General features: G+C 36.9%; 1 protein-coding gene across 1 annotated transcript in view; it reads left to right on the top strand.

The window, feature by feature from the left end:
* Positions 1 to 10783: 10783 nt before the first annotated feature.
* The window catches only part of hacd1 (3-hydroxyacyl-CoA dehydratase 1), a 56205-nt gene continuing 42681 nt past the window's right edge, over positions 10784 to 24307 (top strand). The window contains exons 1-5 of the mRNA XM_059536763.1: positions 10784 to 10972; positions 11806 to 11923; positions 20282 to 20300; positions 20388 to 20476; positions 20595 to 20716. Of these exons, the coding sequence (XP_059392746.1) occupies positions 10854 to 10972; positions 11806 to 11923; positions 20282 to 20300; positions 20388 to 20476; positions 20595 to 20716 (467 nt within the window). The 5' untranslated portion in view covers positions 10784 to 10853. The remainder of the gene's footprint in view (positions 10973 to 11805; positions 11924 to 20281; positions 20301 to 20387; positions 20477 to 20594; positions 20717 to 24307) is intronic.

The raw sequence follows: 24307 nt of genomic DNA, 5'->3' as shown, positions 1-24307 counted from the left end.
TCTGTCCTTGAAGTTCACCAGGGACTTGACTCTGTCCTTGAAGATCACCAGTGACTTGACTCTGTCCTTGAAGATCACCAGTGACTTGACTTGACTCTGGAAGGTCAACGGTGACTAGCCTGGACTCTGGAAGGTCCACTGTGACTAGCCCTGACTCTGGAAGGTCAATGGTGACTAGTCCTGACTCTGGAAGGTCAACGGTGACTAGCCCTGACTCTGGAAGGTCAACGGTGACTAGCCCTGACTCTGGAAGGTCAACGGTGACTAACCCTGACTCTGGAGGGTCCACGAGCACCTGACTCGACTCTGGAGGGTCCATGAGCACCTGACTCGACTCTGAAAGGTCAACAGGAACTAGCCCTGACTCTGGAAGGTCATCAGTGACTGACCCTGACTCTGGAAAGTCAATGGTGACTAGCCCTGACTCTGGAAGGTCGACGGTGACTAACCCTGACTCTGGAGGGTCCACAAGCACCTGACTCTATTCTGGAGGGTTCACGAGCATCTGACTCGACTCTGGAGGGTCAACCGGAAACTGACTCAACTCTGGAAATTCAACGGGCACCTGACTCGACTCTGGAAGGTCAACAGGAACTAGCCCTGACTCTGGAAGGTCAACGGTGACCAACCCTGACTTTGGAAGGTCCATGAGCACCTGACTCGACTCTGGAGGGTCAACAGGAACCTGACTCAACTCTGGAAAGTCAATGAGCCCCTGACTCGACTCTGGAAGGTCAACAGGAATCTGACTTGATTCTGGAGGATCAACTGGAACGTGACTCGACTCTGGATGGTCAACAGGAACCTGACTCGACTCTGGATAGTCAACTGGAACCTGACTCAACTCTGGAGGGTCAACGGGAATATGACCCGACTCTGGAGGGTCAACCAGAACCTGACTCAACTCTGGAGGGTCAACGGGAACCTGACTCAACTTTGGAGGGTCAACAGGAACCTGACTCAACTCTGGAGAGTCAACGGGAACCTGACTCAACTCAGGAAAGCCCACTGTAGCTGCCATCCTTCGCAGTGGCTCCGGGCTGGCGGCCATCTTGTGCAGTGGCACTGGGTTGGTGGCCATCTTGTAGTGTGATGCTGGCTCAGCAGACGTGACGTGAACAGTCTCTGGATAAGCAGACGTGATGTGAACACTCCTGGGAATCTCTAGGATCTTTGACAGCATAGAGAAATAATCCAAAAACGTCTCAGCGGCTATCTTGGGTGTTGGCGCTGAGCTGGCGGCCATCTTGCACCATGACCAAGTCAGATTCCCAGTGAAATGCTCTCCGACAGCAAATGCAATGAGTTTGCTTCCTTCTTAAGATCATTAATATCAGGAAGGCTATTAGCACATCCTCTAGTTATACAGAGGTCAGACAGATTTGAACACAATATCAAAAAGAAGATACTATGTCTATTTTTAAAGCAACTGATAGCAAAATTTTGAAAGAAATAGTGCAGCACCTAAAATCGACAACCTGCTATCTTGACACACTTCCCACATCTTTTTCAAAAGTGTGCTAAACTGTTTAAAAGCAGATCTCTTAGAAGTGGTGAATGCCTCACTTCTTTCTGGGACTTTTCCAAGCTTGCTGAAAACTGCAGTTTTTAAACCCCTTCTGAAAAAGAGTAATCTTGATAACACCATTTTGAGCAATTATAGACCAATATCAAATCTTCCTTTTATAGGCAAAATTATAGAAAAGGTAGTTTTTAATCAGCTGAACAACTAATTATACTCAAATCGATACCTGAACAATTTTCAATCCGACCACATCACAGGAAAGGGACAGCGCTCATTAAGGTAATAAATGATATTTGCATAAATTCTGATTCTAGCTAAATATCAGTGCTGGTATTACTAGATCTCAGTGCTGCATTTGACACTGTCGATCATAAAATTCTTCTTCAGAGACTGGAAAACTGGGATGGAACTCAAATTTTTCAGTTCATACTTAGAAGGGAGCTGTTATTATGTGAGTATAGGAGAGCATAAGTCTAAGTGGACGTCCATGACATGCGGAGTCCCACAAGGCTCAATTCTTGAACCGCTCTTGTTTAGCCTGTATATGCTCCTATTAAGTCAAATAATGGGAAAAAATTGCCTTTCACAGCTATGCTGATGATTACCCAGATTTACCTAGACTTATCTCCAAATGACTACAGCCCCACTGACTCTGCCAACGCACTAATGAAATTATGCCAGAATAGTCTTTGCATTTGGAAACAAAGTTGAAGTTCTCAAGGTGAACACATACCTTGAATCTGAGTGTCTAACAACAAAAAATCAAGTCAGGAATCTTGGTGTGATTCTGGAGACAGACCTTAGTTTCAGTAGTCATGTCAAATCACTAACTAAATCAGCATTTAAAAAACATTGCAAGAATTAGATATTTTGTTTCCAGTCAAGACTTGGAGAAACTTGTTCATGCCTTTATCACCATATCACCAGACTATTGTAATGGTCTCCTCACCGGCCTTCCCAAGACAATCATTAGACAGCTGCAGCTCATTTTGCTGGCCAGTCAAGTACACCAACACCATGGTCATTTAACCAACTTTTGGTACTTTTGGCAGTGTGGACAGGTGCCAAATCCTGCTGGAAAATGAAATCTGGTCAGCAGAAGGAAGCATGAAGTGCTCCAAAATGTCTTGGTAAATGGGTGCAGTGACTTGTTTTAAAAAAACACAATGGACCAACTCCAGCAGATGACATTGCACCCCAAATCATCACAGACTGTGGAAACGTAACACTTTACTTCAAGCAACTTGTGCTATGAGCTTCTGCGTGTTTTTCTTCAACACTTTTTCCTTCCACTCAACTTTCTGTTGACATGCTTGGATACAGCACCCTGTGAACAGCCAGCTTCCTTGGCAATGAATGTTTGTGGTTTACCCTTCTTGTCAATTGTCATGTCAATGATTGTCTTCTGGACAACTGTCAGATCAGCAGTCTTAACCATGATTGTGTAGCCTAGTTAACCAAACTAAGAGATCATTTTGAAGGCTCAGGAAACCTTTGCAGGTATTTTGAGTTGATTAGCCGATTGGCATGCCACCATATTCTAATTTGTTGAGATAGTGAATTGGTGGGTTTTTGTTAAATGTGAGCCAAAATCATCACAATTAAAATAACCAAAGACCTGTGCATTGAATTTAATACACGAGTTTCACAATTTGAGTTAAATTACTGAAATAAATTAACTTTCCACGGCATTCGAATTAATTGAAATACACCTGTAAACCTAACAGACTAGAGTCCTGCACGGGTCCATTTTTGGAGACCTGCACCCGCCCGTACCCACAAAGTTCAGCACCAGATCTGACCGTCACCCATAATAATATAAAAATTAAATCTGCACCCACCCAGATCCGTTAATATTTGGCCCGTTACCCGATTTGCACCCGCGATAAATCACACATGCTAAAATCATTCCAATTAAAGTGCTTTATTTTTTATCTTGCACCTCTCTCAACATCACGACAGTGTCATAAATGTGCTATAGAAACGAAAGTTCACTTTGTTTTGCGCCATTCAAGTGGCCTACCATCGGCACCTAAATAGGCTATGGAACCTGATAACTATATGCAAATAGACCTATTAATGAAAAAAAAAGAACAAGAAAAAATACAACCTGAGCCTGTCGCTCATAAACTATGCTTTTACTTTCCCTTAAGGTTACTGTGGAGGAAAAGGATATTGTCCACAGTCCCAGGTTTAAGTTGTGTTCTCCATTCTTGAATTACAAATCCAGCTGTGGAAAAGTCTCTCTAGCAGCGCTGATGCAGTGGTGATGACGTGATGGGTCAAATGTCATATCATTGTTGCATATGTGTAATGGTAATTTAGACATACAAATATTGCACATATTTTTAATCCGCGCTACTACCCGCCAGCAAGGATTTAATTATCTGCCCGATCCCCGTCCGTGAATTTTAGGAATGTCAAAATTCACCTGTTCCAGCAACTTTTTTTGCGGGTATCCGCGGGTCCCCGACCCGTTGCAGGACTCTATAACAGACCATACAGATTAGGATTGAGTCAGTTAGAAATAACAAGGTTTCACACAAAACAAGGGGGATCTGCTCTTATAGTTACTATGCTGCCCGCTATGTGAGTGCCTGGACATGGATTATTTTTGAGGAAGAAAGAAGATTACTAGTTATCAACCAAAAATCTAATCAAGAATGTTCTGGGGTTCTGGGGTTCTCTATGGAAGCCCGTTTCCGCCACAGTTTAGAAAAATATGATTCTGTAAGTCATAATGATGAGAAAATTTTTCATAATTATCATGTATCTCGTTATATTGAAAAAATTTTATCGTAATAACGATTTAGTTTCTCGTAATAATGACTTAGTTTCTCATAATAATGAGAAACTTTCTCATAATAATGAGAACATTTCTCATTATTACGACATAGTTTCTCATAATAATGAGAATCTTTCTCGTAATAATGACTAAGCTTCTCGTAATAATGAGAAACTTTCTCTTTTGAATTTTATTTTACGCAACCCGAAATGATTGCATTGTATTTTAAATAAACTTTTAATTCATTTTCAAAGTTTTTTAATTCCTAGTTTTTTTTTTTCATGATTATTTTACTTTCTTTTACGTAAAGCTTTTTGAATAACCATTGTGAATGAAATGTGCTATATAAATAAACTTGCGTTGCCTAAAAGAATATGTGATCAAGTGATTCAGAAAAGAAAAAGAAAAAACACACGGGTCCACCTCAAAATGTAATATTTTCTGTATAAAATCAATAACAGGGTGAATCTTAAACATAATTCTTTAATGTGTCTCCTTAACCTTCAGAGCAACTGGATATGTAAGATAAAATGTAAAAGCTTTATCCCTTACTGGGGCTTTAACATCCCCAAGAAAATAGCACTGGTAATCCCCAGTGATAATATGTTTCAATTCTTTATAAATAGGTGTTATTACACTTACTATTGAAGTGATCTACATTACATGTTTTTAAAGAAGGAAGAAAAACTATACAGTCCTAGATAATGGATCAGAAAAAACTGCTTTGGATTATTCTTAACAAACCACTGGCATTGCATACTTTATCATAGTCTTTTATTGTAATTATAACTCCATATTTATTATTAAAATCATTAGAAGATAAGAAAAACCCATTTGCATCTAATAGATCATAAATAAATATAATGCCTTTACTACACCAATCATCTTTAAACTTTCCGTTTATAACTATAGCCATATTGTTCCTAAGAGTGGTGTTGTGACGGGAAATTTGGGGTAAATATAATTTTCCAAAAAGGCAGTACTTGTTTATTTTAAAATTAGAAACCTTCAAACGAATAATAGAAATATCAAGATCACATCTTGAGACAAATTCAAGGTCACCAATATTTTTGAAAATATGATTAAGAATATGGTACCATATTTCTCAGCTCTATATTTCTTCGCGGCCCGGTGAAACACACCAATTTGAAAAACGAATGGAATGCATAGTCGATATAAAAAACTGGATGACGAGTAATTTCTTACTGCTAAATTCTGAAAAAACAGAGGTGTTAATTATAGGACCTAAAAACTCTGCTTGTAATAACCTAGAACACTGTCTAAGACTTGATGGTTGCTCTGTCAATTCTTCGTCATCAGTTAGGAACCTAGGTGTGCTATTTGATCGCAATCTTTCCTTAGAAAGCCACATTTCTAGCATTTGTAAAACTGCATTTTTCCATCTCAAAAATATATCTAAATTATGGCCTATGCTCTCAATGTCAAATGCAGGAATGTTAATCCATGCATTTATGACCTCAAGGTTAGATTATTGTAATGCTTTATTGGGTGGTTGTTCTGCATGCTTAGTAAACAAACTACAGCTAGTCCAAAATGCAGTAGCAAGAGTTCTTACTAGTACCAGGAAGTATGACCATATTAGCCCGGTCCTGTCAACACTGCACTGGCTCCCTATCAAACATCGTATAGATTTTAAAATATTGCTTATTACTTATAAAGCCCTGAATGGTTTTGCACCTCAGTATTTGAATGAGCTCCTTTTACATTATAATCCTCTACGTCCGCTACGTTCTCAAAACTCAGGCAATTTGATAATACCTAGAATATCAAAATAAACTGCGGGCGGCAGATCATTTTCCTATTTGGCGCCTAAACTCTGGAATAACCTACCTAACATTGTTCGGGAGGCAGAATCTAGATTAAAGACCCATCTCTTTAACCTGGCTTACACATAACATACCAATATGCTTTTAATATCCAAATCCGTTAAAGGATTTTTAGGCTGCATTAATTAGGTTAACCGGAACCGGAAAGACTTCCCATAACACCCTATGTACTTGCTACATCATTAGAAGAATGGCATCTACGCTAATATTTGTCTGTTTCTCTCTTATTCCGAGGTCACCATAGCCACCAGATCCAGTCTGTATCCAGATCAGAGGGTCACTGCAGTCACCCGGATCCAGTACATATCCAGACCAGATGGTGGATCAGCACCTAGAAAGTACCTCTACTGCCCTGAAAGACAGCCGAGACCAGGACAACTAGAGCCCCAGATACAGATCCCCTGTAAAGACCTTGTCTCAGAGGACCACCAGGACAAGACCACAGGAAACAGATGATTCTTCTGCACAATCTGACTTTGCTGCAGCCTGGAATTGAACTACTGGTTTCGTCTGGTCAGAGGAGAACTGGCCCCCCAACTGAGCCTGGTTTCTCCCAAGGTTTTTTTCTCCATTCTGTCACCGATGGAGTTTCGGTTCCTTGCCGCTGTCGCCTCTGGCTTGCTTAGTTGGGGTCACTTCATCTACAGCGATATCGTTGACTTGATTGCAAATAAATGCACAGACACTATTTAACTGAACAGAGATGACATCACTGAATTAAATGATGAACTGCCTTTAACTATCATTTTGCATTATTGACACACTGTTTTCCAAATGAATGTTGTTCAGTTGCTTTGACGCAATGTATTTCGTTTAAAGCGCTATATAAATAAAGGTGACTTGACTTGACCATATTGAGTAAGGCTTGCTGCTGGCAGGAGTTATAGGTAGGGGGGTGAATGAACAGTGCTCTCTTCCATCCTCAATACCCATGGCTGAAGTGCCCTTGAGCAAGGCACTGAACCCCCAGTTGCTCCCCAGGCACTGGATATCTGGCCACTGCTCTGGGTGCATGTTCAGGGTGTGTTCACTTCTCACTGCTGTGTGTGCACTTGTATGGGTGAAATGCAGAGCACCAATTCTCAGTATGGGTTACTTGACAAATGTCATGACTTTCACTCTTTAAGCCATTTTATTCTGAATGTACCAAGATCAAAATCAATGGCTTTCAAACCTCCTTTTCATACTCTTTAACCAAATGGAATTTACGTAATTAATGTGTTTTATTCTTCCATATAAATGTAAATAATATTGAAATCACAGATTGAATTACTTCTGTGGTATAAAAGAGCATAAGATAATTAGTTAAGTTTGGATACCTCAGTTTTTGATAAGAGGATTCTGCCCAACATAGAAAAGTCTCTGGATAACCAATGGTTTAAGGATTTTTCCATACCTTCTATTTTTGGATTAAAATGTGAATGTTCTCTATTGACAGAATTCTTGATTATTTTAACCCCCAAGTACTTAACTACCTCTGTACTGGAATTCCCTCTATTTCTTTTGAAGCACAATTATGGATAGCCATTATTTCACACTTTTAAAAATTCAGTTAGATTTTGAAAATGTAGTCACAGGTGTCTATATTTAACTAACTCTAATTCTCTATTGCCTAACACCCTGACAAAGGCCTGTTTGTGCTGATACGCCTTGGTGTTTTTTAACATATAGGCCTGTCTTACAATAAAGGCTTTTTATATTTTGCCTGCTATGTGAGTGCCTGGACATGGATTATTTTTGAGGAAGAAAGAAGATTACTAGTTATCAACCAAAAATCTAATCAAGAATGTTCTGGGGTTCTCTATGGAAGCCCGTTTCCGCCACAGTTGAGAAAAATACAATTCTGTAAGTCATAATGATGAGAAAATTTTTCATAATTATGACTTAGTATCTCGTTATATTGAAAAAATTTTATCGTAATAACGACTTAGTTTCTCGTAATAATGACTTAGTTTCTCATAATAATGAGAAACTTTCTCATAATAATGAGAATCTTTCTCGTAATAATGACTAAGCTTCTCGTAATAATGAGAAACTTTCTTGTAATAATGAGAAACTTTCTCGGAATAATGACAATCCATTAAAAAAATACAAAATAACAAATCTTAATTGATGTAAGCGCAAACTTGTTCTGTTATCTATAGTGTATAATAATATAAACTGTCATTAAATAATGAATTTAGAGAAATTATCTGCATGTAGTCTTTCGTTATTTTTTAGCACTGTTACTCTTCCAGATAGTTATGGCTACAAACATTCCAGACTAATATTTCAGTTAAAAAAATCCAGGCATTTTATGAAGAAATGAAAACCATTACACATATAAACTTTATTTCTAGATGTATGCATCACATGCATACAGTGTTCATACAGTAAGATATCTCATTTGAAAAGCACAAATTATCGTTGTTCATTACCATAGCAACCTCTTGATCTTTAGCATCCCACTTTTGCAGGAAAAATGCTTAACGAACAAACAGAGACAGACTGAACCAAATTCAGTACACAACTTAATGATCAAGCATATTGTATAGACAGGCATTAGGGCGGACCCAAAATATGAATGCAACACAAAACAGCAACGTTTATCATTTTTTGTATGTATACATATGCGCAGAACTACGCTTGTAACTACGCTTTATGTTAGCTAGATGAGATCAACTGTTTAAACATTGTGGTTGCTTGTGATGCATGAAAGTGACAGTTAATAAAACTAACAAATCATCCATATTATCATCTATTCATTTAGTTTATATGTGTAATGGCTTTCATTTTTTACATAAAATGTGTGTGATTTTTGTTGGAATATACCTGTCATTGTCTGGCAGAGTAACTTGGTAAGTGCTAAAAATTAACAAGTGACTACATGCAGATAAACTATCTGAAATCGTTATTTAATGACAGATTACCGCATTATACTTTAGATTACAGAACAAAGCAATGTTTGTGCTGTTCCTGTATGGCTTTGACCAACAGATGTCGCTAGCTTGCAGTCACTCTTGCATTGCACATTTGTCGATTAGGTCTCTCTCTCTCTCTCACTTTTTTTTTTTTTTTTGTGAATTAAGTCATTATTATGAGAAAGTTTCTTATTTTTATGAGAAAATAAGTCATTATTATGAGAAAATAAGTCATTATTACAAGAAGGTTTTCAGTAAAACAAGATACTAAGTCATAATTATGAGAAAGTTTCTCATTATTATGACATACAGAATTATATTTTTCTCAACTGTGGCGGAAATGGGCTTCCATAGTTCTCAAACGCCAAAAAGCAATTGGATCGGGAAATTGCGATAGATTGTAAATTAGGGGATTAAATGAAAATGTGTTAAAAGGAGTAGGATATATATCCTGCCATTCACTTGTAAAAGTATTAAAATCTCTTCCAATAATAATTTTATCTGTAAGCCATGTGGTAGCCATTTTCTAAAAAAATAAAATAAAATAAAAATATTAGTGGCCTTAGTGTAACCATAAATATTTATCAACATATTTACATTCTTTGAATTCAATTCAAATTCAAGAACCACCATAATCAAGTGACCCTCACTATCGCTTAAATTTGCAACACTTTGCAGCTGGTCCATTTGATTAAACAAAAAGGTGACTCCAGCAGATTGCGAAGTTACAATGTGTTTTAAAGTGGTTTTGGACACTTTTTTTTAGCAGATTAGGCTGGTCTTATCTGTTTTTTTTTTCTTTTACTGAATCAACTGGTTTAGCTGAATTAGCATAGAAACATGCTAACAACATGCTAGTAACTTGCCAATCATGCTAGAAACATGCTAATAAAATGCTAGTAACTTACTTATGCTAACAGCGTGTTAGTAACATGTTGATCATGCTACAAAACGTGCTAGCATATGCTAGTAACTTGCTAATCATGCTAACAACATGCAAGTAACATGCTAATCATGCTAAATCATAACATAATGCTTGTAAATTGCTAATCATGTTAACAACATAATAGTAACTTGCTTATCATGCTAGAAGCATGCTACTAATAGCACAAGCCAGCATACTGTTATGCTTTTTCAAAATTATTATTACTATTATTATGTAGGCATTGCACAAGCCAACATACTGTAATGCTATTTAAACTTATTATCATCATTATTTTGTTGGCTTGACACAAGTTATCCTATTTAAACTTAAGTTGGTTTGAGAAAGCCAACTTACTGAAATGCTATTTGAACAATTAATGATCGTATTCATGTTAGCAAGTCCTCTGCTAACAATCCAACATCGATTTAAGGAGCAATAAAAACACGAAAAGTTGAGTGCATAACATAATAAGACACTCATTTATTACAACATAACAGTTTTCACAAGGTGTTACTTACCTTGGTTAAGTTTTCTCGAGTACTAACTATACTTAGTCCATCACTGCAAATACATAATATAAAACATCCACCTTGTGACATATTATGCATGTATGTATTTGTTTATTTTATTTTTATTTCATTTTAGATGTTATTTTATTCTAGTTAATTGTGATTAAATTAATCCTTATGACATTTTGGAGGTGTATTTGACCGACGATCATGATCTGTCAAGCGAGTTGTTTTCCTCCGTTGACACTCATGAAGTAGCCAATGAAGCCTCCAAAAAGGGTCCCGTGGAAGGATGACCAGCCCCCGCCGACAGCTGTGCTGGCGCAACGTTTTTGTGACTTTCGCAGTCTGTACACGGTACCATGGCGTCTGGCGAGGAGGACGGAACAGTTGAGGAGAAAGAAACCAACAACAAGAAGCGGACGAAAGGCGCCATCGCAACGGCATGGCTCACGTTCTACAATATCGCCATGACAGCCGGGTACTTGCTGGTTAAAGTTTAAGTCTGAACTAACAGTTACTTTTATTTAATTCACTTGCTGAATGCAGCCGTGTGTCTGTTTATAGTGGGACCATTGTAAATCATTCGATTGTTAAGTTACCAAAGACAACTTTAAAAGCGTTCACGATAGTCTGTTGGGCTAAACACTCACAGTGCTTGTACATAATTGTTAGTTTTGATTTATAAAGGGTCAGCTGTTACAGAGTAACAGGAATATTCTTCACAGCTACCGAAGCATGCTCAGCTTTTCCTAATACGGTTGACTGTACTGCACGTGTCGTCCCCTTCTCCTCAACTGTCGCAGTGATATGTTTAGCGCTGACACTGAAACTCTGGCCCGGCATGGCGAAATGCTCGACAGACAAAATGCAGCTAGGAAAAGAAAAAGACGGGATAATTGTAATGAAAGCGCAGTGAACCCGTTTTTCAATTTAACATAACGTAGGCTACGTGCCCTAAACGGGTGTGGACTTAAAAGGGCATATTCTTGTGAAAAAGAAGTGTTGACCAACGTCCCAAAACATGTTAAGTAGGCTACTCTTTAATTTTAACTGTAGTATGTGAATTTTACTTTTACAGTTAATGCATTTAAAATGTTCAGAATCGCAACCTCACTTTGATTTTTTTTTTCATGTGCAAGGACTTTCATACTTTTAAGTGACTAACTACTTTATAATGTGTATGAACTGTATCTTAACTTGGAAATAAGGTGAAAAGCACAACCTTACATTATAGGCTTTTTAATTAGTTTTGGTGTTTTTATTCGTTTTTATTAATTAATTTATTTTTATTTTTATTGTCTTTTATTGCAGGTGGCTTGTATTGGCTGTTGCCATGGTCCGGTATTACCTCCAGAAAGGCACCCATAAAGGCTTGTACAGAAATATTGCCAGGACACTTAAATTCTTCCAGACATTTGCACTGCTAGAGGTAAGATCAGCTGCCTTTAACCCCCATTGTGATATAAACATGCACTTTATTTTACTCCAATTTTGTAGCATAATTCTATGTATTGTTTAATGGACACCACCTTGAAGGAAAACGAAAACCTTCTCCTATGATTTTTTTTAACTCTTTGTATCTATAGTTGTTGAATGAGTTACTCTCAGGTAATAATGTGGGATTAATTCCTGAATTTAAAAAAATCAATCATGTGGTCTTTCTCAAACTTATTGGCTTGTCCCTTAGTCCAGTGGGTTAATCATTGGGAGAACATTATATTATTTTATTTAGTTATAATGTTATTTTAATATTTTAGAAAAGTTGGAGTTCCTCAATCTGCATCTTAATTTTTTTTAAATGTTAATTCCAAACTGCATTTTTGCACACTTACAAGAAAGTGAAAAAAAAAAAAAAAAACTCCTCACACAAGTGGACTTTGGCATTTACGATCACATAGTGCTGCATCCTCATCATTCATAAAAAAAAAAAAAAAAGTATATATATATATATATATATATATATATATATATATATATATATATATATATATATATATATATATATATATATATATATCATTTATTTATTTTATTTTTTTAAGAAAAAAATTTGGGCTTTAAACCCAATGAGAATTATTGTGTTTTAGCCCCCCCACAAAAGACACAGATACATTCAAATAAATGTGACACAGATATTAGATTTTCTTTTTTTTTTTAATTTATGCATTTTGCTACATCTGAACAGCTACACACGTATATGTGGGTGCTCAAATGAACATTCAAGCAAGCAAGCAAATCATTAGTTTTTTTTTTTTTTTTCTCAAAAATATAGATTCTTCAAAAATACAGGTGCAGTAGCATTTGGTTTTGTGTGTGATATTGCAAATAGCCATATTTGAGACAGTAATGGCATGCACCCTTCAGAGTGTTAACTTTAAGTCCTCTGTCATTTAAAGAGAGCAGTGCATAGTAATTCTTACCTTTGAATGGTATTCACCATTCATTATGAGCTCCGTGGATGTTTTAAATAAAGTAAGTTATGTGTATGAACACTCAACTCACTGTAAATTGTTGGACAAGTGAATTGCCTATCCAGTGGTTTGTGCAGTAGCACTAGTTCACTGCATTGAATGTAAGTGGTATGTTAAGTGTGACCATTAGATGGTGCTTGTCATTCAAGTATTGTAACCTTACCTCTGAGTCAGCCTAGGCATATATAGAAGTAGATATAGAAGACAGACTGTTGTTTACTTCCAGTTGTACTGTTCTGTGTTCTGAACCTATGGAATAAAGAGTAAGGATAATTCCATAGCATACCCAGCTGGCATTTAAAAATTGAAACAACCTCGGTACCATGGTTGAATCAACGTTGAATTACCTTTCGATTTTGCAAATTTGGATCAATTGTGACATTGATTCACTGTTGAAATTGTGACGTTGTTTCACCATTGAATTTGCGACATTGTTTCACTGTCTTACCTTCATCATGGGTGAATTATGGTCCTTCTGTAGATGTTGGATTTAACGTTGAATTAGGTGTTGATTTTGCAAAGTGAATCAACGTTGATAACACAATGTTGTTTCACCATCGTACCTTTCAACATGGGTGAATACACAACTGTATGTTCATTTAGAACCTAGTTTGCATTTAGATCAACACTGTACATTATAAAGGTTAAAAATCAAATGACTGGCAGCAATAGCTTTACAATCAACTTCAATAAACTACCACATGCTCAAAATGGTAAAACAGTAGGCTAGTTCTATTTTAGAAACATACTGTATAAAACAGATGAAAATAACCCCAAACTTTAGCTTGCAGTGTTTGTGCATGGATGTATTGTTAAAAACCTGTAGAAGAACAATCAAAATACAATCATTTTTAAAGGTTTTTGTAAAATAATATACATATTTTGTGCTGCACTTGCAAGAGAAACTCTTGTACTTTTATCTTTTATTTTGGTGGAAGACTATAGTTTCTGTAAAAAAACATGTTTTACTAATGTGTCTCATTACAAGAGATTTGTACATTTGTGCAGTGAAAATGTGTTGAACAGTTCAAGAATGGAACCTGTAACAGGAGGGAAGGTTAGGACAATTCCGGGGGCCCCCCGAGGGGGGAAACATTTTGTAACGAGGGAACCCTCCCGGGACTGTGTCTTTTTTTACCGTGGGGAATGCAGAATGTGATTTCTACCCAGGGGGACCTTAAAATGTTAGAACCAACAGCCTTCTGCATATAGAGTGGTTGTGCTTCGGGTGATCCTTGAAAGTGTCCCAGCTATAGGTCCTTTCTAACGCCATCCCCTCCACTCTCTCCCACTTGTGTGCATTCTGTACTGTCCTGTATAAACAAAAACACCAAAAATAAATCCTTATAAAATATCAACTTTGATATTCTGGAATATTTTTAACTGAAAACTTAATGCAAAAACCAAATCACACAATATGTTCACTTTATATTTTTATAGTTTAATAACAGTGGGGTTGGAAACAAAGTGCACAACACAATTCTTTAAACACTTATTTAATGTATTTAAATGAAGGTTTACAATATTAACAAATTATTCACAAGCAGTGTTTTCAGAGCCCCCAGTTACAATCAGAACTCTAGCTATACAGTGTATTTAGTAAAACAAGTAAAATCAAATTAAGTACATTTTTATTAAACTAAATAAAATCACAACCTATCACAAAAGGTCAGTGAATCATTACCAGAATTGACAGTGCAATGTAGCAGATGAACAATTTCTTACCAATTTGCCAATAATAAACTGGATCCTTGATGACTCTACAAGGGGAAAGGAGAAATGGTTTACTGAAAAGTACTTAAAAAGCAGGATTTCATTTTATTCAATTTTTTAAACCAGTGGTTCTCAAAATCTTTACACAAAGTACCACTTCAGAAAATATTTGGCTCTCTAAGTACCATCATAATGACCAACATTAAATTTCAGCAGCGTAGTAGGCCTAACTATTCAGCTACAGCTCTGCACAGTTAAAAAATTAGGCAGTTTTATTCCTAATAAGAATATTTATAGTTGTCAGACACTTTAACATTGTAAATACAAAGTTTGAACATTAACACTGCAATGGGATTACATACAGGTAAATGAAAAACTTAAATAAAGATTAGATTAAAATGTGTTGTAACAAAAGTTATATTACTGTATGTAAATATATATATATATATATATATATATATATATATATATATATATATATATAAAAAACCTTCCTCAGATTAAATTAAAATGTATTAACATTAATTTATATTTATTTTACTGATTCCTCTGTGTAACCACTAGAGGGAGCCTGAAACTTTGAGAACCACTGATTTAAATTGTACTGACACTTGCAATTATATATTTCAGAAAACACGAAAAGAGTGTTATCTTTGAGACTATTGTAAAAAAATAAAATAAAATAAAAATTAGCATATATAACACACCTAATGCATGGGATTCATATCAGGAAAATGTGGAAAAATCTCTAAAAGACAGACATTAACAAAAAACTTACCAGCAACACAACAACATCAGATGAGCATCTAACTTGAGCATCTGTGATAACGTAATACAAAAATACATACACAGGTATTTATCTTCTGCAGGTTACATGTCCTTTCGTAAACTCTGGAAACGTTATACTTTACTATTTTGGAAAGATAATAAAGATAGCTATTTTCTTACCTCATTTTGCCAGTATGTTTGCAGGGCAAGACACACCTGACCCTTCTTGTGTTCACATTACAGTATTTGTTCTCCATTGACATGTCTCGACTCAAATTCGCTCAAAAAAAAAAAAAAAAAAAAAAAAAAATTAACAGGCAAATATTAAATCATTCAGGACCGACCAAACAGTTACAATGAGCTGCTGCTCACAGTCAACCGCCTCATTTACAGAGAAACAATAATAGCGATCATATTTTCAAATTTAGTTTCATTGTCCAGTTTCTTAGATGACAGTGAGATTAACCAATCACAATCAGAGCAATAAAGTAAAACAACCAATAGGAATTGTTTCAGTGTGATGCAGCGAAATGTATATTGTTGTTAATGATGATAATATTTAAAATATGCCTTTAAATTTTAGAATAGGTATCATAATTAAAATATTGTAAAATGCTATTACAATAATAATAATAATCTTAAATAATTTAATATGAATAATTTAAAGGGCATTTATTTTGTATGCTGTTGAAGACATTAAGTTGATTCAACATAAAGATCTTATAAAATAATATATTATGTTGATTTACAAATGTTTTTGTTAACCTTTTTCAACCATTTAACATTTTTCAATGTTGTTTCAATGTTGATTGTTAATTGCTAATGCTTTCATCACGGTATATGGTATTATCAAGGTATTGCTATTTAGTTTTAAAAAAGTGGTTATAATACAGTATAACAGGTTAAATAACATTTTTCTTATAACAAAAATATGGAACATTTAAATAAAATAAAGCAATACTGAAAAATATATGAAGTTAAAAGTTTTACCAAGATTAAAGTATAAAAACTACACTATAAAATGTACACTATAAAAACTATAAAGACCCATAGGTATAACTTTACACTAAGACCTCATTAGGTAACCTTAGTTAATGCATTAACATTCACAAAGAGCAGTAGATACATTTCCTACAGAAGTTATTCATCTTTGTTAAAATTACAAGTCTTAGTTCATGTTAGCTCATTAAATAACACAGTTGCAACTTTCATTAAATATTGGAATTAGGGTTGTGCTGATAGACGATTGTATCGTGTATCGATGATAGTCAGAGATATCAACGTAAGCAGATGTCTCTGTTGATAGTCAAGACGATATTAGGCTCATTCTCCTATGAATGTATTAAATAATAATAATAATAACTATTTTTTTTTTTTTTTATTAAGCGGCCTATTATAATTCAGCTCTCAAACTGCCCAGCTATTTCACTTCAGCACTGCATTTCACACACACACATGCGCGCGCAAAGGGGGATTAGAGCCTGTAGTCGCTGAAGAAGTTGTAACGCTTTGACTTGGATAACTCGTTAAATCCATGAAATGAAAGAGATAGAAAACGAGGAGTTGGTGACCCACACATTTAATGGCTGGTACACGGCAACGCACTCTTCTCATTCATGATTAAGATTAACTCTTTCTTGGCATTACAACTAAAGTATAGACAAAATAATAACAAGTCAGCAGAGCGAACTTATCATCCATAGTGGTTCTCATGTAGTCCTTCTCTTAAAGACTGATCACTTAACTTATAACACTCACTATGTGGTGATGATGTAGAAGGACTACGTAAGTTTGCTCTGCCACCTTGTTATTATTTTCATGCACACAGCACTATAATGTGATGCATTATAGAATTGTGATATGCACTATAATGTGATGCATATACATAGTTTTGACCACTACAAAGTCTCCATCCATAAACAGACGTACATTGTCTGCAGATAGAAGGTATTTCATTGCACTTTAACAAGTAATCTGAATGGCCTATATATGTGCAATATTTTAAACGACGCCTCACTGAGTTTAATGCCACAGTTATGTTAGAATGCTTCTCATTCTTGTTTCATTGGTGGTGTGTCGAGCTCGTCATGGGACACACGGTCCGGAGCGCTGTATAACTGATGCATCAGTTCAATTCAACTTTACTCCAAATATATGAATGTAACAATGTTCTTTCGTGGGAAGAAGGAGGCGGGAACCGGTGGAGAATCAAATCACTTTAATAATAAAATAAAGACAAAAACAAAAAGTCAAAAAGTCGCCCCTCACGGACGACTGCCGTGCACAAACAAAACCAAAACACAAAATAAATCCAGGCCTGGTCCTCTCTCGTCCTTCACTGTCGTTGCTCCTGTTTTATATCCTTCCATCTCCTCCGTTCCATCTCCTCTGTGGGACTCGAGACCATGCTCCGTTCCCACGGCTCTCGGGCCCCGTTCCACCTGGCGGTGGCACTGGACGGCCCTTGGTGGAAGGCTCGACAATCCTCCACCGCCTGGTGGACGGCGACAGCTCCTCCGATTTTGGGCAGCCGGTGGGAGTCCCCCGTTCCCTGCTCCTCCGGATTCCTTCCAGGATGGCAGCAGGCTCCGGCCCCCTGGCGAACGGCGCTGACTCCTCCACTCCCTCACGGACGGCAGCCACCCCTCCACATCGCGGGCGGCCGGCAGCGAGCTCGTCTGTCCCCGGCAACTCACTCCAGCCCACCGCCTCGAGCGTCCATGGCGGCACACTTCCTCCCCTGCTCGATGGCACTGCGGATTAACCACAGCGGCGAGGGATCTTCAGCAGCACGTCCCTCCTTCTCCCAGGTTTCGGCACCAATGTAACAATAAAACTTCATAATCATCGGGAAGAAGGAGGCGGGAACCGGCGGAAAATCAAATCACATTTTAATAATCAAAATAAACACAAAACAGCGCAGCAGCCCCTCACGGATGACTGCCGCGCACAAACAAAATCAAAACACAAAATAAAATCCAGGCCTGGTCCTCTCTCATCCTTCACTGTAGTCGCTCCTGTTTTATATCCTTCCATCTCCTCCATGGGACTAGAGACCGGTGGGTCTATGAGGTGTCGCTCATTTCCAATTACTCCACCGGCCTCGCTCCGTTCCCACGGCTCTCGGCCCCGTCCCACTCGTCACAATGAACTTACCTTTTTTTTGAATACTTTATATTAAACGTGTTCATTTATGTCCAATATTACTGTAAAACTGTTGAACTTTAAATGAAATCTACTGATTTTCACCGTTGACTGATTTTGAAGAACATTTATACTGATAACTTTCGTGCACAGATGCGGCAAATTTGTGACAGGATGCGCGCTATGACAGTTGCGTCTGACTATTTATGAACTAGCTTTTTTAAATACAGTATTTTTATATTTAACGTTAGTTTATCAGTATGTTTGAAAGTATATTTTTTTGATTATTGGTGATTAGTAGGCTCTCTCTCTGGCACCTGTGCAGTTTAAAACACCAAATAGTTATTCTTTGACAAGAACAAAGAGTCTCACTCTTGCCCCACCCATGTAAGATAATATCATGTATCGTCGATCTCACGGGCTGACGATATGACGATTTGAAAAATGAATTGAAATTAATGAATGTTCAGAAGAATTTTTCATTGGCAATTTATGTTAACCACTGAATTAACTACTGTTTACTAATGAAGCCCTAATGTAAAGTGTGAATGAACAATAAAGAATCAAAACACTTTCAAACAATATCTAGGGAATGTTGTAGTCCCGGATTAAAATGAAAAAAAAAAAAAAAATGTTAAAAACAAATAGCCTATTAATTTTAAATACTTAAGTATTTGGCACTTTGATGAAAATCATAGCGAATACACAAATCTGAATGACAATTTAAAATAATTTAAATATGTTTTAGAAAGTAGAGTAGAAAGTAGAAAGTAGAGCAGCTGCTTTATTTATGGGGTTTACAGGGAAAGGGCCGCATTTTCTGCAGCGCCATCTGTTGTCAGAGAATGAATGTGTTTTCATTTAGTAGTCTCTCACGTGGTCCCCCATGTGCTTCTCATGCGTGCTTGTTTACATCAGAGCACACACGCGTCTTTCAAGCAGCATACAGCGGTGTTGTGCATTTTGACCAGTTGATGGAAAACCTATTCTTAATTTGCATTCCAAATTCGTAATTATTCACTTTATTTAGATGTACCCACGATAACAATGTTGTGCATATTCATTACCATGATATATCGCATACTTGCATATGTCTAGGTCATGTGCGGCTGTTTTTCAACCGTTTAAAATTAAACGTTGTATTAATGATGTTTCAATGTTAAAACAACAACTGACCTTATTTGAACCATATTTCAACGTTGAAGGTTGGTCAGGTGCCGACTGTTTTTCAATCATTCAGCTTTAAATGTTGTATCAATGTTGTTTCAACGTTAAAACAAAAAACTGACCTTATTTCAACCATATTTCATCATTGAATGTCGGTCATGTGGCGGCTGTGTAATGTCATATCTGAGGTAACATTCAATAGTACATGCTGGTGGTGTACAATAGTATGGACTGCATTTTTGTACTCAGAATAAGACTTTGTAAAAAATGAGGAACTGTCCCAAAAGCAATATTATAAGGCAAATTACGCACAACTTGGCTAAAATATGGTGACTTAAATGTCAATGATATTTATTAACTTATGGGACTGGGTAGAATGGCATGCCACATCAAAACGGGGGTTCATTGAAGAATTATGTCTTTTAGCATGCTTGCATCTGTGTTCTGAATCTGTCTTAATTTCTTGTGCTCATTCTTTTTATAAAATAAATTTCCTTAGCTCATTACTTCTGTTTTTATTTCAGGTTGGACACTGTGCTATTGGTATGTACTGCATTTTAAAGTGTTATATAAGAATTTAATTCCATATATATAGAGTTATATTTATGTAATATATTTGGTTTGCTAAAGGAATTGTGCGGACATCTGTAATTGTGACTGGTGTCCAAGTATGTTCTCGGATATTCATGGTTTGGTTTGTTACAAACAGCATCAGACAGGTAAGTGTGCATGTCAGTGTGAATTATGGAAACTATTCACTGTTAACCTGTGTACAGTCTCTAAATTGGCTTTTACATTTTACTATTTTTTTTTCTTTTCTTTTAAACATACGCTAAGATTCAGAATGAGGAGAGTGTGATATTGTTCGTAGTAGTTTGGACGATTACAGAGATCACTCGCTACTCTTTCTACACTTTCAACTTGCTCAATCATCTGCCATACTTCATCAAGTGGGCCAGGTACAAATGTGGCATGTCACTAAATGTAATTTCCCAACAGCAAAATTGCATGGCTTGGTTTCACTTGTTTACTCTGCATGGTGTGGTTTCAACATGTCTTATTTTTTTACAGTACATTTCTCCACACAAAATCCATCTCTACAAGTGCTTTGCATTTGAAAACGCAACACAGACCAGCGATTTTCCACCAATATAATATCCCCATGATTCACACAGTCATAAATCGGTATCTGTATTGTAATTTTACAGTTTTCTGTAAAATTAGTAGTAGTATTGCTAAATGTATAGTTGTTATTTGATTCCAGTTACTAATAGTACTTTTTTGCCATCCAGCTGGTCCTATTGCAAGAGGATAGTGATGACCATAGCAATGGTTTTTAGGAGTTCAAGCACGTAACACTAAAACCCTACTGTAATTGTTAGAATGACCAAAGATCAGCAATCTCCATGTAAAACCTTATTGAGCAGACCAAACTATAAGTCATAGAGACTGGAAATTTACAGGGAAGGTAGTACTCCTACTGCCTACCACGTAATCAAGGTTCAACCCCAGTTGGCTTTAACAGGGCGCTGCAGTGTTCAAAATACGAAATCACTCATAACTTAGTCACAGCCTCAAGTGTCTTATGTCGTTGGAATCAGTGGCTGACGCCAGACAAAATGGACATCTCAAATAATCAGGTATTTTGAAATTTCTGAAAAACATACTTTTGCGAACTAGACCTAGTTTTTTTTGCATTTTTGAAGGCAGAAAATGATTGTAATTTGCTCTTTTTTTATGTACATATGCACAATATTCATAATATAATTCATAACATTTCCTCTAGAACCACTGATGTAAATCAAATTGTTAAATGATTGAGAAGTAAAAAAAATAATAAAAAAAACGGCTTTTGCAAACAAGATTTCTTTTTTTTTTTTTTTTTACAAAAAAAAATATACAGTATATACAGTGCCTTGCGAAAGTATTCGGCCCCCTTGAACCTTGTGACCTTTTGCCACATTTCAGGCTTCAAACATAAAGATATAAAACTAATTTTTTGTGAAGAATCAACAAAAGTTGGACACAATCATGAAGTGGAACGAAATTTATTGGATATTTCAAACTTTTTTAACAAATAAAAAACTGAAAAATTGGGCGTGCAAAATTATTTTTAAGTTAATTAAGTTAATAATTTGTAGCACCACCTTTTGCTGCGATTACAGCTGTAAGTTGCTTGTGGTATGTCTCTATCAGTTTTGCACATCGAGAGACTGAAATTTTTGCCCATTCCTCCTTGCAAAACAGCTCGAGCTCAGTGAGGTTGGATGGAGAGCATTTGTGAACAGCAGTTTTCAGTTCTTTCCACAGATTCGCGATTGGATTCAGGTCTGGACTTTGACTTGGCCATTCTAACACCTGGATATGTTTATTTGTGAACCATTCCATTGTAGATTTTGCTTTATGTTTTGTTTCAGTGTCTTGTTGGAAGACAAATCTCCGTCCCAGTCTCTTTTTCTTTTTCTCGTCCCAGGTCTTTTGCAGACTCCATCAGGTTTTCTTCCAGAATGGTCCTGTATTTGGCTCCATCCATCTTTCCATCAATTTTAACCATCTTCCCTGTCCCTGCTGAAGAAAAGCAGGCCCAAACCATGATGCTGCCACCACCATGTTTGACAGTGGGGATGGTGTGTTCAGGGTGATGAGCGGTGTTGCTTTTACGCCAAACATAACGTTTTGCATTGTTGCCAAAAAGTTCGATTTTGGTTTCATCTGACCAGAGCACCTTCTTCCACATGCTTGGTGTGTCTCCCAGGTGGCTTGTGGCAAACTTTAAACAACACTTTTTATGGATATCTTTAAGAAATGGCTTTCTTCTTGCTTCTTTCTTCTTCTTTCTTCCTTCTTTCTTCCATAAAGGCCAGATTTGTGCAGTATACGACTGAGTCTCCCACCTCAGCTGTAGATCTCTGCAGTTCATCCAGAGTGATCATGGGCCTCTTGGCTGCATCTCTGATCAGTCTTCTCCTTGTATGAGCTGAAAGTTAAGAGGGACGGCCAGGTCTTGGTAGATTTTCAGTGGTCTGATACTCCTTCCATTTCAATATTATCGCTTGCACAGTGCTCCTTGGGATGTTTAAAGCTTGGGAAATCTTTTTGTATCCAAATCTGGCTTTAAACTTCTCCTCAACAGTATCTCGGACCTGCCTGGTGTGTTCCTTGTTCTTCATGATGCTCTCTGCGCTTTAAACGGACCTCTGAGACTATCACAGTGCAGGTGCATTTATACGGAGACTTGATTACACACAGGTGGATTCTATTTATCATCATTAGTCATTTAGGTCAACATTGGATCATCATGAACTTCTGCAGAGAGTTTGCTGCACTGAAAGTAAAGGGTCTAAATTATTTTGCATGCCCAATTTTTCAGTTTTTTATTTGTTAAAAAAGTTTGAAATATCCAGTAAATTTCGTTCCACTTCATGATTGTGTCCCACTTGTTGATTCTTCACAAAAAAATACAGTTTCATATCCTTATGTTTGAAGCATGAAATGTGGCAAAAGGTTGCAAAGTTCAAGGGGGCCGAATACTTTCGCAAGGCACTGTAGTTTACATGCATAACAGTTTGTCAGTACATTTTGAGTAATTTTATTGAACCTTTTTGCATCTTTGTGATAAAAGAAAAAGAAGAAACAAACTGCATCAGCAGAAATTTTCCTCGTCTTCAGCAAAAACACATTTGAATGAAATATTTTGTTTAGTACCCGACTGGGAAACATTGGGGGTCATTTTGAAACTATTGAAAGTCTTCTTGATGCTATGTCCTTGAGTAAATCCAGCTTAATGGAAGCTGGAAACTGATCAGATTTCTGCAGGCAGAAAGCCTCTAGGATGCATTGTCTGTCCATGTAGACAGAAAAAACCCAAGGCATTCAGTTTGATTAGTAATACATTCATAGTGAAGGGATTTTAAAAATTAAAAAAGGTGCCAGCATATTGCACGGCAAGCCGTCGCATTCCTGGCTTTATAACTATTTGTGCTGTTATACTGGTTCTGTCCATGTTTTTGAACTCTGTTTTATCTGTGCTGAGGTATGATTTCTCAACACTTCTGGAAATTCAAGCCTCAGTAAACTGTGTGGATTATCAGTATGGTTCTGGTGACCATAATTTCCCTAAACACCTGAGGTACATACCGCTAGAGCTATCTTGTCTGAAATGTGGCTCGCTCATCAAGAAGAAGTGGTGGAAGGTTAGTGGAAAATGTGAGTAATGGACATGAAGTATGCAAACTATCAGCGTCTATGGATGTGGATCCTTCCGGTGTACTCTGTGCAGTCTGTGCCAGTACTTCGGATTTTGCGGTGAAAAACGCATAGTCTGAGTGTCTGGTCAGATTTCTGTCTTCTAAAGGAGCTGATATACTTGGCGATAGTGCATCCACAGTACCAGGATTTCTGCACAGTTAGAGCCGTACTGCTGAATGTGATGTCAGTAGGAAATGTTTATTCTGATTTTACTACTTCTCAGAATTTGGATTTTCTGTTTTTTACTGAGACATGGCTGGATCCGGTGGACACCTGCTCACTCTCTGAACTTGTGCCCGTTA

The sequence above is a fragment of the Carassius carassius genome, chromosome 3 (assembly GCF_963082965.1).
Source record: "Carassius carassius chromosome 3, fCarCar2.1, whole genome shotgun sequence".
Classification (NCBI taxonomy): Eukaryota; Metazoa; Chordata; class Actinopteri; order Cypriniformes; family Cyprinidae; genus Carassius; species Carassius carassius.
Note: the sequence above shows the minus strand (reverse complement) of the source record. Positions and strands in the feature narration are given on the sequence as shown.